Genomic DNA, 13321 nt, shown 5'->3' on the forward strand with positions numbered 1-13321 from the left:
CATAAGCAATGCCACACTGGGAAAAGACCAAGGGTCCATAGAGCCCAGCATCCTGTCCACGACAGCGGCCAATCCAGGCCAAGGGCACCTGGCAAGCTTCCCAAACGTACAAACATTCTATACATGTTATTCCCGGAATTGTGGATTTTTCCAAGTCAGTTTAGTAGCAGTTTATGGACTTGTCCTGTAGGAAACCGTCTAACCCCTTTTTAAACTCTGCCAAGCTAACCGCCTTCACCACGTTCTCTGGCAACGAATTCCAGAGTTTAATTACACGTTGGGTGAAGAAAAATGTTCTCCGATTTGTTTTCAATTTACTACACTGTAGTTTCATCGCATGCCCCCTAGTCCTAGTATTTTTGGAAAGTGTGAACAGACGCTTCACATCTACCTTTTCCACTCCTCTCATTATTTTATATACCTCTATCATGTCTCCCCTCAGCCGTCTCTTCTCGAAGCTGAAAAGCCCTAGCCTCCTTAGTCTTTCTTCATAGGGAAGTCGTCCCATCCCCGCTATCATTTTAGTCGCCCTTCGCTGCACCTTTTCCAATTCTACTATATCTTTCTTGAGATGTGGCGACCAGAATTGAACACAATACTCAAGGTGCGGTCGCACCATGGAGTGATACAACGGCATTATAACATCCTCACACCTGTTTTCCATACCTTTCCTAATAATACCCAACATTCTATTCCCTTTCCGAGCTGCAGCAGCACACTGAGCAGAAGGTTTCAGTGTATTATCGACAACGACACCCAGATCCCTTTCTTGGTCCGTAACTCCTAACATGGAACCTTGCATAACATAACTATAATTAAATACCTACATGGCATAAATTCACAGGAGGTGAGTCTCTTTCAATTGAAAGGATTCTCTGGAATGAGGGGGCATAAGATGAAGGTGAAAGGAGATAGACTCAGAAGTAACCTGAGGAAATACTTCATGGCAAGAGTGGTGAAGTGGTGGAGAAGAAAACAGAAATATAGAAAAATGTAGGCAGATAAAGACCATATGCCTTATCCAGGCTGCCCATCCATGCCATTTACTCTCCTTATCACTCCTTGAGAGATCCTATGTGCTTGTCCAAAATTCAAATACTATGTAAAGATGCAGACAGGTACAACAGAAAGATCTCAGCTATAACACTTAAACACTGCACTCAATGCTCTGACTGCCTAGATCATAGGGGCAATAAAATACAGCAAACCCACAGCCCTTACCTTGGAAATAATGACTGGTTCTGCTCAAGCTCTGATTTGTTAATGCTCAACAGTCAGGTATATTCATACTCACTGCAGATTCCCCTGGGGAAAGATCCCTGAGGATGAAAACACAGAGCACGTGGCAGGGAATCAAAAGAGTCCAGCTTTGAGCCTTGGGTTAAAATATCTTATGCTCCTTAACTAACAGGAATAGCGAGGTGAAATTACCGAGCAAGGCAGGACCCCAGGAAGTGCATAAATGGCAAAGGGAGTAAAAAGGGGTGATGTCCTCTGGCTTGAGTATATTTCAGTTCTTTCTGGCATGTGTTTGAAGCTGTCCTTAAAGCTAATTTCACAGACTACGGAGATCTTTCTAGCAGGGTCAAGAGGCATTTGCACATGGGAAAGCAAGTTAGACTGAGGAGGACATGTTAGAAGGGTAAAGAGGATTCACACACTGTGTAAAAGCTACTTTGCTTCCAGTGCTCCACAATGGCTGTTGCTGCGACCTCTAGTGGCAGCTTTGTAGTTGTACTGCTAGTACTGTGAGACTGAGGTGAAAGGTCATGGCAGCCATTTTGAAGTCGGAGCCACAATGGGAAGGATCAAGTGAACAGCACTTCTGCCCTTTGCATCCTAGTCCACCAAGGATTATATGGTACTCATGGGGGGGGGCTAAAGGGGGTGGGAAAGGGGAGGTTCTTGTTGGAGGGATCAGAATGGGTAGGTGGGCAGGGAAAGGGTAGATGCACCTGGCCGATATCCTTATGTGGGTGCTGGTGCCTGGACATGGGCCTAATTATTTTTTTAAAAAACACTAACCGACACTGGCTGAAAATCGACCAGGAGATTTTTTGTTAACAGAAAGGGACCTTTCTTTCCATGGTTGACATCCAGCCAGACAAAGACCTCAGAGCACTTAAGCCGTTCAGAGAAAGTCTGACAAATCATTTTGCTTGTTCATTCTTTGAGAGTTTATGGAGGTTTTTAAGGTCAAACCAGTTTTTAGAATAACAATTTTTAAGATAAGGTTGTCTGGGAGATATTTATATTCATCCAAAAAAATTATAATCTAAGATTATGGACATTCTCAGTAACATCTAAATGCAAGATTTGTGAATAGCACCCAGGTAATCAGATTTGTGGGGCTGTTCATATCTCTTAGGGTCATCAGCCAGTACAAGATGACTCTTTTTTTTCCATTTTAAACTATTTTAGCTATGTGGAAACAAATAAGCTAATTATCTCAAATGGTTTGTTTCTTAATTGTAAGATTTTCTCTTGAGATTTTCCTGTATTTTAACATCAACAATTGCAAATAGCACTGCATGTAATATTAATTAAAAGCAATTTTAGGAATAAATCCAACAGCATCTTAGTTCTACAAATATGAAATGCATACTAAGTGTCTCTTTTATTGAATTACTTTAATGGACGGAGCCCTCCTAGCTAGTCTGGGGTTCACAGTGCTGTGGCAAACTGGATTTGGAAAGACTTACATTTTAATTCCCATCATAACTTTATAAACATTAATAAATTTGTCCTGATGTACTCATGGTTAGGAGGGTGATACCATTTGAAGATTGGAGAGATGTCATTCAGGCATTTCAATGAACTGAGGAATAAATCAAGTAGATAGTACTTTTGAAACAGGACAACTAGCAAAACACCACCAGTTTCTGTAGTTCATAAAAAGATATGATTGTTTATTATTGAATTCTGTTGGTTGATATACGTACAACCATGTTGATTATGTGTGTACAATTGTGATCCGTCAAGGACCTTGGGATTGAGTGAGATATAAGTTTTTTAAAATACATAAATAAATTCACCTCCATAGACTTGAGGGGTCCTCATGTTCTCCTGGAGGGGTGGGATCATTTGGGGGGAGGATTATGTGCATGGACCCACTTAAGTTCTGGTGGCACATCAGGCTTATTTTCGAAAGAGAAGGACGTCCATCTTTTGACACAAATCAGAAGATGGGCATCCTTCTCCCAGGGTTGCCCAAATCGGCATAATCAAAAGCCAATTTTGAGCGTCCCCAACTGCTTTCCGTCGCAGGAACAACCAAAGTTCCCAGGGGCGTGTCGGAGGTGTAGCGAAGGCGGGACTTGGGCATGCCTAACATATGGGCGTCCTCGACCCATAATCGAAAAAAAAGGGCGTCCCTGATGAGCACTTGGACGGCTTTACTTGGTCCTTTTTTTCTTACGATCAAGCCACGAAAAGGTGCGCAAAGTGATCAGATGACCACCGGAGCAAATCGGGGATCACCCCCCCCCCTTACTCTCCCAGTGGTCACTAACCCCCTCCCACCCTCAAAAACATTCTTTAAAAATATTTTTGCCAGCCTCAAATGTCATACTCAGGTCCATTGCAGCAGTATCCTGGTCCCTAAGCAGTTTTTATTGGGTGCAGTGCACTTCAGACAGGTGGACCCAGGCCCATCCCCCCCCCCACCTGTTACACTTGTGGTGGTAAATGTGAGCCCCTCAAAACCCACTGTACCCACATCTAGGTGCCCCCCTTCACCCCTAAGGGCTATGGTAGTGGTGTACAGTTGTGGATAGTGGGTTTGGGGGGGTGGGGGTTCAGCACACACAGTAAGGGAGCTATGCACCTGGGAGCAATTTCTGAAGTCCACTGCAGTGCCCCTTAGGGTGCTCGGTTGGTGTCCTGGCATGTCAGGGGGACCAGTGCACTACGAATGCTGGCTCCTCCCACAACCAAAGGGCTTGGATTTGGTCGTTTCTGAGATGGGCGTCCTCGGAAACTGTGGGGTTTTTGAGTAGCAATGAAAGGATGGATGTGAAAATTAGTTTCAGCCTTTACAAATTAATGATTTTAAAGTGAAAGGTTTTTTTTGGACATTGATGGATGAAAGGAATATCCAATAGACAAGGGTAATTTTTCATTAGTGATTTTGTTTTTCTCATGCATTTGTTTACGTAGCCCTGAGGCAACTAAATCCATTTTTACCCAGTTTCTGAAAGGGAAAAGCCATCTTGAATTTATAATGACCAGTTATAAATGTATCTATCATAGAAAGAAATACTCCTTTAACTAGTAGAAGTCTTTAACACTCAGGGTCTACATTGCATGCCAGCCACTTGAGTATTATTGACATTTGGAAACTTTATTTTCTGTTAAAAACCTTTCTTAGGGCTGCTTTGACCTCCTTGTTTTTCAGGCTATAAATGACAGGGTTAAACATGGGAATGAAGACATTATACAACAGAGCGATAAGTTTGTTTTGATCCAGTGTTTGCTTGGATGTTGGTCTCATATACAAGCATAATATAGACACATAATAGAGAATAACGACTGTGAGGTGGGAGGAGCAGGTGGAGAAGGCTTTGCGCCTCCCCTCTGAAGAACGGATCCTCAGGATGGCAGAGATGATGTAGATATAAGATATCAGGATGGTCATAAAGCAAGGCAGTGCTATGATAGTACCGAAGATTACAATCATACCTTCCATGACACGTGTGCTGCTACAAGACAATGTCATGAGAGCTGAGATATCACAGAAGTAATGGTTAATCACGTGTGACCCACAATAAGAGAAATGTGATGTGAGGACAGTGGCCGCAACTGGGACAAAAAAAGCAAAGATCCAACACCCAGTAGCCATCAATGCACTGACTCTTTCATTTATAATAATGGTATAACGAAGGGGATGGCAGATCGCCACATAACGGTCATAAGCCATGGCTGTAAGGAGAAAAAATTCTACATATAGGAAGACCATAAATAAATACATCTGTGAAAAACACCCAACTGAGGAAATCCTCTGACTCTTCCTTAAGAAGATGTCCATTAGTTTGGGGAGGGTGACTGAGGTGTACGAGATATCGAGGAAGGACAAGTTAGAGAGGAAAAAGTACATGGGGGTGTGGAGACGAGGGTCCAGGCACGTCACGGTTATTATAGTGAGGTTCCCCATCAGGATGATCAGGTAAATCAGTAGAAACAGTAGGAAAAAGAGAATTTGCAGCTCTGGAAATTCAGGAAACCCAAGAATGATGAATTGCGTCACTGTGGTGATATTTTCCTCTTCCATTATATTCTGGAATTAAGAAGAAATGGAAAGGAAGAGGTGATTAGAAACGTCACTCATTCCAGTGAGAGCAGGGGTGAAACTATGAAGGATGTTCCAGCTGAGAAATACAGAATAATAGTTTGTTTATTTATTTTATTTATTTGTACTTGTATCCCACATTTATCCAAAAATGAGTTTCGGTTCAATGTGGCTTACATTTAATAGTTGTTAGAGATCCATTCTACACATTTCTGGTTACTGATTGGTAGATTAGGTCTAGTACACCAAGCTTGGAAAGAGTTTCTATCCAACACTGTCTGTCCCACAACCTTTACCCTTTTCCTGGAGAAATACAGGCCAGAAGATTTGTCGTTTGTCCTTAACTCTTAAGAGCAAGCCATCTCCAGATCATCATTGTCTTTGCTCATTGACAATCACTGAGGGGGTCTTTCACTAAAGCTTAGCTTGAGTTATCTGCAGCAGATCCCATTTTATTCTTATGGGCCCTGCTGCAGATAACTCGAGCTAATCTTTAGTAAAAGACCCCCATAACTCATTATGTTTCAGAACCCAACACTTAATTATAACAATACCCCCAAATTTTCATTTTCAGCCATTCAATTGGTTAAGGAGAAGGGACTCATTGCATGTTCTTAATATTTGCATTGTACTATGCTATTCTTGCAGAGAATCATCCATAAATAGGGATCCCGTAAGGGAGAAGGGGGCTTGGTACCAGTGGATTGATGCCAATAAAATCCATAAGCCCTTTGATGCCCTTGGTTCTTGCATCCGGTGATGGGAAATTCCTTGGGCTGGACGGGATGTTTTACCTTCTCTGTTTATCTTTATGTGTGAGCTTGATATTCCGTCATTTCTGAGGCAACAGGTCCCAGCGGTTTTCAATGAAAATATAAGTTTCTTATAAAGGAAGAAGGAAAGGAACACGGAAATTAATAGAATAGGGATCAAACGCAGCAAAGGCTTCATCATTCAAGCAGAAAACTTACAGCTGTCTCCAACTGTTTGCAGACCCCCTTCACCTCTATCTTTCTCTCTCCATAATCCCTATAACATAGCCTTCACTCTCCATTTTTTAATTATCAAGCTAGGTTTCTATATGTTATAGTCTCCTCATCCTCAGTTTCAGAGCAGGTTTAAGGCATAGGCAAACTAGGCACATGCCTAGGGTCCACATGTATAACATCACTGGACATGAGAAGTGAGGAGGAGGCTCCTGAAATGTTTGGTGACCTAAAAAATATTCAAACTCCACCCAACCACTTTGTTAACTTTAACAAATTCTCTCTGTGCGTCAGTGGATAGTTTTAAAGAGCAGTTAATGCTTCAGCTTGTCAGCAGTCTATTCCAGCTGATTCAAAACCTGCTTAACTGAACTGGACATAATTTAACTTTCAGTATAAAATACTTTTTTTCTTGCTTAGTTGTCCTTCTTGCCAAGTGATGGACTTTTGTATGTATTTTTAATTTGGCAATTCTCCACTTTCCATGATAATTTTTCCTTTTAAAATGCCTGTGCATCCTGGTTAAATCATGTACACATTTTAAAACTTGATTTAAAGTAGAATATACATAGAAATTTAAAACAACAACATAAAACATCAATCATACTTGTTTTGTGTCCCATCTCAATTACACAATAAATACTGAAATTTTATATTTTTACATATTTATAGCACTCAGGGGTCCTTTTGCAAAGGCATGCTAATTGTCAGCTTGGGCGTCTCAAGCATTTAATACGCGGTAAAAAAAAAAGCTAGCATGCCTTTGTAAAAGGACCCCTCAAATCTTTTTTCACAACACATGCGCTTTGGCAGATTTTACAAATAACACATCATAAAACAACATTATGATATGATATTTTTATTCCACCAACTCCCTAAAAAGGTTCAAAGCTGATCACAAAACTAGTCGAAACAGCGAGTGACATTAAGAATTTTTTTAGAACAAATAGCTTTTCATATTTTTCTGAAACACATAATAAGTTTGTATAGATTTCAGCTCTTCTGGTAAACGATTTGTAAAGCTTTATGAGAAAACGCGCCATCTAATGTTTTCTTTTATCGATTTTCGAAAAAAAAATAGGTTACTTTGTTTTCCTTCTTTTTCAGGGATTTGTTATATCAAAGAAAATGGTGAAAACCTGGTAATAATTCCGGGACCATAAGATGAAAAACTTAAACTGTTCGGTAAACTTAATTAAAAATTAGACAAGCTAATTTAGCAGATTACAAACAAACAGGACAAGACGGTGTACAGTCTAATAAAAACACATACAAAAAACATAGGCCTGAACAGGTAAACTTTATTAACGAGGAAGCAGCACGAACAAATGTTTGTTAACTGAAAGATTAGTTTAGCAGCCGTGTTTTCAAGAATCTGTAGCCTAGAAAATAATTTTATAGAAAGAGACCAGTATAAACTATTGCAATAATCAAGTTGAGACAAGACCAGTGTCCTGACTAAACTTCGTCAACTGCAAAGCATTCGCTCTTTGTTTCCAGAGGATCACTTTACGATATTAAGGAAAGCAGATCAGACCAGCGAATTAACCTGAATAACATCAGGGCAGTGGTGTTCCTAGGGTGGCTGACACCCAGGGCGGATTGCCGATGCACCCCCCCCCCCCCCGGATGCAGCGTGACCCCACCCCCACCCCTGGTGAAAGGACACCCCCCCCGGGGTGCATTTTTACCTGCTGGGGGGGGGGGGGTGCCGTGTGCCTGTTGGCTTCGCTCGTTCCATGCTCCCTCTGCTCCGGAACAGGAAGTAACCTGTTTCCGGGCAGAGGGAGCACGGAACGAGCGGAGCCGATAGGCGCACAGCATCCCCCCAGTGGCATGCACCCGGGGCGGACCGCCCCTCCCCTTGGTACGCCACTGCATCAGGGTCCATTTTACAAAAGCGTGCTAGCGTTTCTAGCATGCAGTAGAAATATGTGTGTGCTGAACGCCAGAGATGCCCATATATTCCTATGTCATTATACTCAGCTTCAACTTCACCTTAGATACATCCTTATTCAAACCATCATGGTCTAGTTAGCAAAAGCCTGTGTGCGCGCCTGAACAGCTGTTTGGCCCGGAAGTTTGATGGACGCTGCGGATGACTAAGTTATAAAAGCTTCCTTTAAGAGGGTGGCGGCCATTTTAGAAAACCGCTTTGAGAAAACCGTCTGGTTATGGTCAACTAGAATTCTTACTAGAGCGTTTAGAATGAGTAATAGTGAGATTTAGTTTATATCTCTATGATTTACTTTATAGGAGACTACCTTCAAACAGCGTACAGCGAAACACAGATCTATGTCGGTGATATCGAGTCTCCGTTATGCATGTTCACTGAAGCTGAAAAGCTAAGTATTAAATTGAAAATCGATAATGAGTGCGATAAAACAAAATAAATGATAAATGATATTAAAAAAGTGAACAACAAATATTGGGATCAGTGAGGATTGCGGTACTGCCTCTGAAACATGCTTGGCTCATACTAGCCACTGTACAGGCAGACACGCTAGTCTGATGATCCTATTAGTTTCTTTGTCTAACTAGACCATGATGGTTTGAATAAGGATGTATCTAATGTGAAGTTGAAGCTGAGTATAATGAGATAGATGATTTAAGCACTCCCTTCACTGTTAAAAAGTTATGTATGCCTAGTGAATACTTCGATAGATCAAATATTCCTATGGTCACCTCTAGCTTTTTAAGTGCACCTAAAACGCTATCACAACTTTGTAAAAGGGATACTAAATGAGAAAATTAAATGTGTTTTAACAAGCCACATGTAGGGAAATGATTTAAGGACTTAAAAGCATAATACAAATAATATAACAGAAAAGACATTTTAATAGGCATTTGTCAAACGTTGACCCTGTCTCTTCAATCCTGTCAAATTCTGTTTCTCTCCTTTATTTACCAACTCCTGCATCTCCCTTCCTCCTCTCTCCTCAATATCCAGATCTCCTTTTGCCTCTCTTAGCAGCCAGGTACCTCTTCCCCATCTCCAAATATAGCCATCTGCTCCCACTTCCCCTAGTGGTTAGGGTGGTGGACTTTGGTCCTGGGGAACTGAGGAACTGAGTTCGATTCCTGGCACAGGCAGCTCCTTGTGACTCTGGACAAGTCACTTAACCCTCCGTTGCCCTCCGCATTGAGCCTGCCATGAGTGGGAAAGCGCGGGGTACAAATGTAACAAAAAAAAAAAAAATACACTGCTTCATTCAGAACTGCATTTTGTGCTGTATATAACTCTTTTTTTCTTCTTTTACCTTTCATTTTATTGTAAACTCTTGGGGAAGAATCTTGTCACCTCCATCTGTACCAGTTTGTCCTCTGTTTCTGTCTGTAGCTCTCCATCCTGTATTACATCTCCACATTTAAGAATTGCTGGTTCTTGAAACGCAGATCAAATTTAAGGAGGCATTGGGAAAATAAAGATGCGAAAAAAAACAAAACCCTGACTGTTAAGATCAAAGGTGCAATGAAATTCAGGATATCCACAAGCTCTTACCTTGGAAATAATGGTTCCTTCTGCACAAGTTCTGATCTGGTAAACTTCAGTAGTCAGGTATATTTATACTCACTGCAGATCCCACCAGGGAAGGATCCCTAAGACAGAAAATATAGAGCACGCAGTAGAGAATCGAGACCCTCCAGCTTTAGGTCTTGAGTTAGAATATCTGGTCTTCCTTGACCAACAGCTCAGGACCCCAGTCTTAGGTTTGAATATATTTCATTATTTTCTGGCATGTGTTTGAGGTTGTCTTTAAAGAAGTCATTTCAGAAGTTCAGGCCTATTTGATCTAACAGTGTGTTTCCCTCACGGTCTTTTTTGCCTCCTCTCTTGAGGTGAAATGTGATCTCAGAGGAAACTCAGTGACTGTACGAAGAACTTTGCAAAGTGAATGAAAGATTCCCCACAGACTTCACTTTCTGAAATAGTTTATAGAAAAGGAAATCTAGACTTGACATTTCGTCCTTTAGATTGTAAGCTCCTTGGAGCAGGGACTGTCCTTCTTTGTTAAACTGTACAGCGCTGCGTAACCCTAGTAGCGCTCTAGAAATGTTAAGTAGTAATAGTATTGAGACTTGATATACTGCCTTTCAGTGATTTTTTTTTTTGCAACTATGTTCACCATAGACCACCAAATATTCATCACAGGTTGTCAGCCTGATGCCGTAACCACTAAGCTTTTTCTCCAGCAACTTGTTTTCACCTTAGCCGCCCCGTGTCCTGGCCATAAAGTTCTGGGTTTTGCATAATATGTTAAATTATCATCATTGATGACATCCAGGTTCACTGAATTCTGTAGCCTAACCCCAGAGGATCTCTATTAATGCCTTATTACGACACATTCCAGTCAATATTCAGACACCACTTGAATTACATCCAGATTTTCAGTGCCATAACGTATCCAGGTTCCACCACTGAATGCCTGGTAATATTGGCCTGACAGAATTTACCCGGGTAGCACCAGTACTCAGAGGTGGTACTCAGAGAGCTTCCTGATTAACTTAAGATGCCTTTAATCTGAGCCAAGTTAGGAGTCCTTTTACTAAAGACCGTCATCCACCTGCCATGCCCCAATCCAGAACTACCTCCAAGCACATGCTATTTCCGGTCCTACCAAAATATTTTCTATTTTTGTAGCACAGGAAATTAACCAGCAGTAATTGTCTCTGCCCGGTTACCACCGGGTTAGCACGGGAGCCCTTAACTGTCGTCTCAATGGGTGGCAGTAAGGGCTCCCTCCCAAAATAGCCATGCGGTAAGAGGTTCACTTACCGCATGGCCATTTGCTCTGGACACAAAAAGACAGCCTTTTACCCACTGCTGTAAAACGTGGCCTCAACGAGCATCAAAAACATGATCTGACGCTAACGCAGGCCCCCTTTTACCGCAGCTTAACCAGGTAGCTATTCCAATATATAACCTATGAATATCAGCGGTACTCGGATAATTCCTAGCTCCGCCACTAGATGGCCCCAACACAAACCAGGTAGCACCACAGACGTCAGGCTGGATTTTTAGCAGCTCTGTCCAGTTATGTGCTGCTGAACCAGCTGTGGAAACCTGGTCAGTGGGAGATAACCAGCTAATAGATACTCCTATTCAAATTATCTGCTGCTGAATATCAACCCCGATGATGTCAACGTGAATATTTGTTTCACAAGATTGAGCAGAGACACGCAGAAGTTTTGTTGATTCTTCAAATGAAAAGTTGAAAATTTGAGTAGTGATACCTATTTTGTTCTCTCGCTCCCTAATCACTTTTAGAAACGCTAAATAGTAGTAGTAGTAGTAGTAGTATTCAATTTCATTCCTATCTGTGCCACAGACAATAGATTATTCAGTGGCCTCTGGCTACTACTACTACTTATCACTTCTATAGCGCTACAAGGCATACGCAGCGCTGTATGCTCACACTTTTCCTGTGTCCTGGACACCCCAAGATTTAAAGTTACATCCTCTTTCCTTCCGTACAGGAAACTGGAAACTAAGTTTGTGGTTTTTCATCTATCTAATAGAGAATATTTACAAATTGTTATTCAATTAATTTTATTAAATCAATGAAAAAAAAACCACACAAACATAAAGATTTCACCCTGTATTAATTTATAGCAACAATTTTATTTAAGTAGCAATATCATGGTGAATGTGCAGATTGGTTTCAGACTGTAGCTCCTTTGGAACCTTTAAACATTACTGTGTTTCATGTTTTCAAAACACTTCCACTTTAATCAGAAATTACACTTGTCTATTAGATATTCTTTCATCCATCAATTTTCTTTTGTGACTTCTATTTTCTTCTGGTTTTAGTTATGTGAACTTGGCCCAGCCTAAGGGTGAAATACGGCCATGTTGGGTTTCATCCTGGATTAATTTACTGTATAACAAAAATGTTATTAAAGAAGTTACTGATTTATTTTTGTAAATTATATTAATATTTATTTGTTTTCCCTCCCTTTTTTGGAAGTTTCTTCTATGATGTGTGTCTGTTTTTCATTCAGGTGAAATCTCGTGGAATAGTGTTAAACAGTTTTCCAGGTGATTTTCCCTTTATGATGGTTATCTTATGACTATGGGAATACACCAATGGAAAAGCTGTCTCAGATATTTAGGTGGGAAGTTACAAAGCTGTGGTAAAATATTATATAATTTATCATGGGAATCACCAACTTGGAGAACAGAATTATTCTATGTTAGTGATTCCTGTGGTGAATGACTAATGCAATTTGTAATTTATTTTGTGAGCTGTATTATCCAGCTCTCTGAGAAAGACTCTGGGCAGCATTGGACTGTGTGTCAGTTGTCCGAAGCTCCCAAAGGGGCCCAAAGCATCACAGGAACAAAAGGTACTTCCTCCATCCCTACAACAATACTCCCCCTAAAGAGCCCAATCCCCTTGTAGTCCATCCGTAACCCCCATCCTAGTTTCCCCCAAATATCTATCTCCCCATAGCTTTTCCAGACATCCCACTAAAATCTCCACCCCTTTAGCTTGCCTGCCTTTTAGACAAAGATCTTCACCTCCATAGCTCCCCTGGATCCTACCAAAGACCCAATTTTCTGTACTTCCCCTGGACCCCCAACTCCCCCCCCACCCCCACACACACATATAGCCCTCTCCCCCAGACATACCTATTATAACCACCTGGCCATGGTCCTGCTTCCCCAGGGATTGCTCCACAGCTGAGGCCGACTGGGTAGGTGGGAAGGTTGAACAGAGGGGGCTGGTGGAAAGATGCTGAGCCTGTTTGCTCCCTTTTTTCCCGGCTGGTTCACTTTCCTCCTCCTCCTCCTCCATCTGTTCCATTCCTTCCAGAACTAAAAAACCTTCTATCTCCTTCAAATGAACTCTAATGGAGAATAAGCTCCATCAGTTGCATATTTAATCTCTGCTTTATCGCACTGGATAGATGCAGAGACTACATGTAAGGAAACATTTTGTATTGTGACCAGCCCTCATTAAATGCCTAGTGAATAGTTTTATTTATTGATGAAGACTTGATATTAGCTTTCCGATCAACCTAACCCAAAACACTAGCTGTGAAT

General features: G+C 41.3%; 1 protein-coding gene across 1 annotated transcript; it reads right to left on the reverse strand.

Moving 5' to 3' along the window:
* Positions 1 to 4342: 4342 nt before the first annotated feature.
* Positions 4343 to 5269, reverse strand: LOC115458438 (olfactory receptor 5V1-like). Its single transcript, XM_030188405.1, has one exon. The coding sequence runs from the start codon at positions 5267 to 5269 to the stop codon at positions 4343 to 4345; it is 927 nt and encodes a 308-aa protein (XP_030044265.1).
* Positions 5270 to 13321: the final 8052 nt, after the last annotated feature.

This window comes from Microcaecilia unicolor, chromosome 14 (assembly GCF_901765095.1).
Source record: "Microcaecilia unicolor chromosome 14, aMicUni1.1, whole genome shotgun sequence".
In the NCBI taxonomy this organism is placed as follows: Eukaryota; Metazoa; Chordata; class Amphibia; order Gymnophiona; family Siphonopidae; genus Microcaecilia; species Microcaecilia unicolor.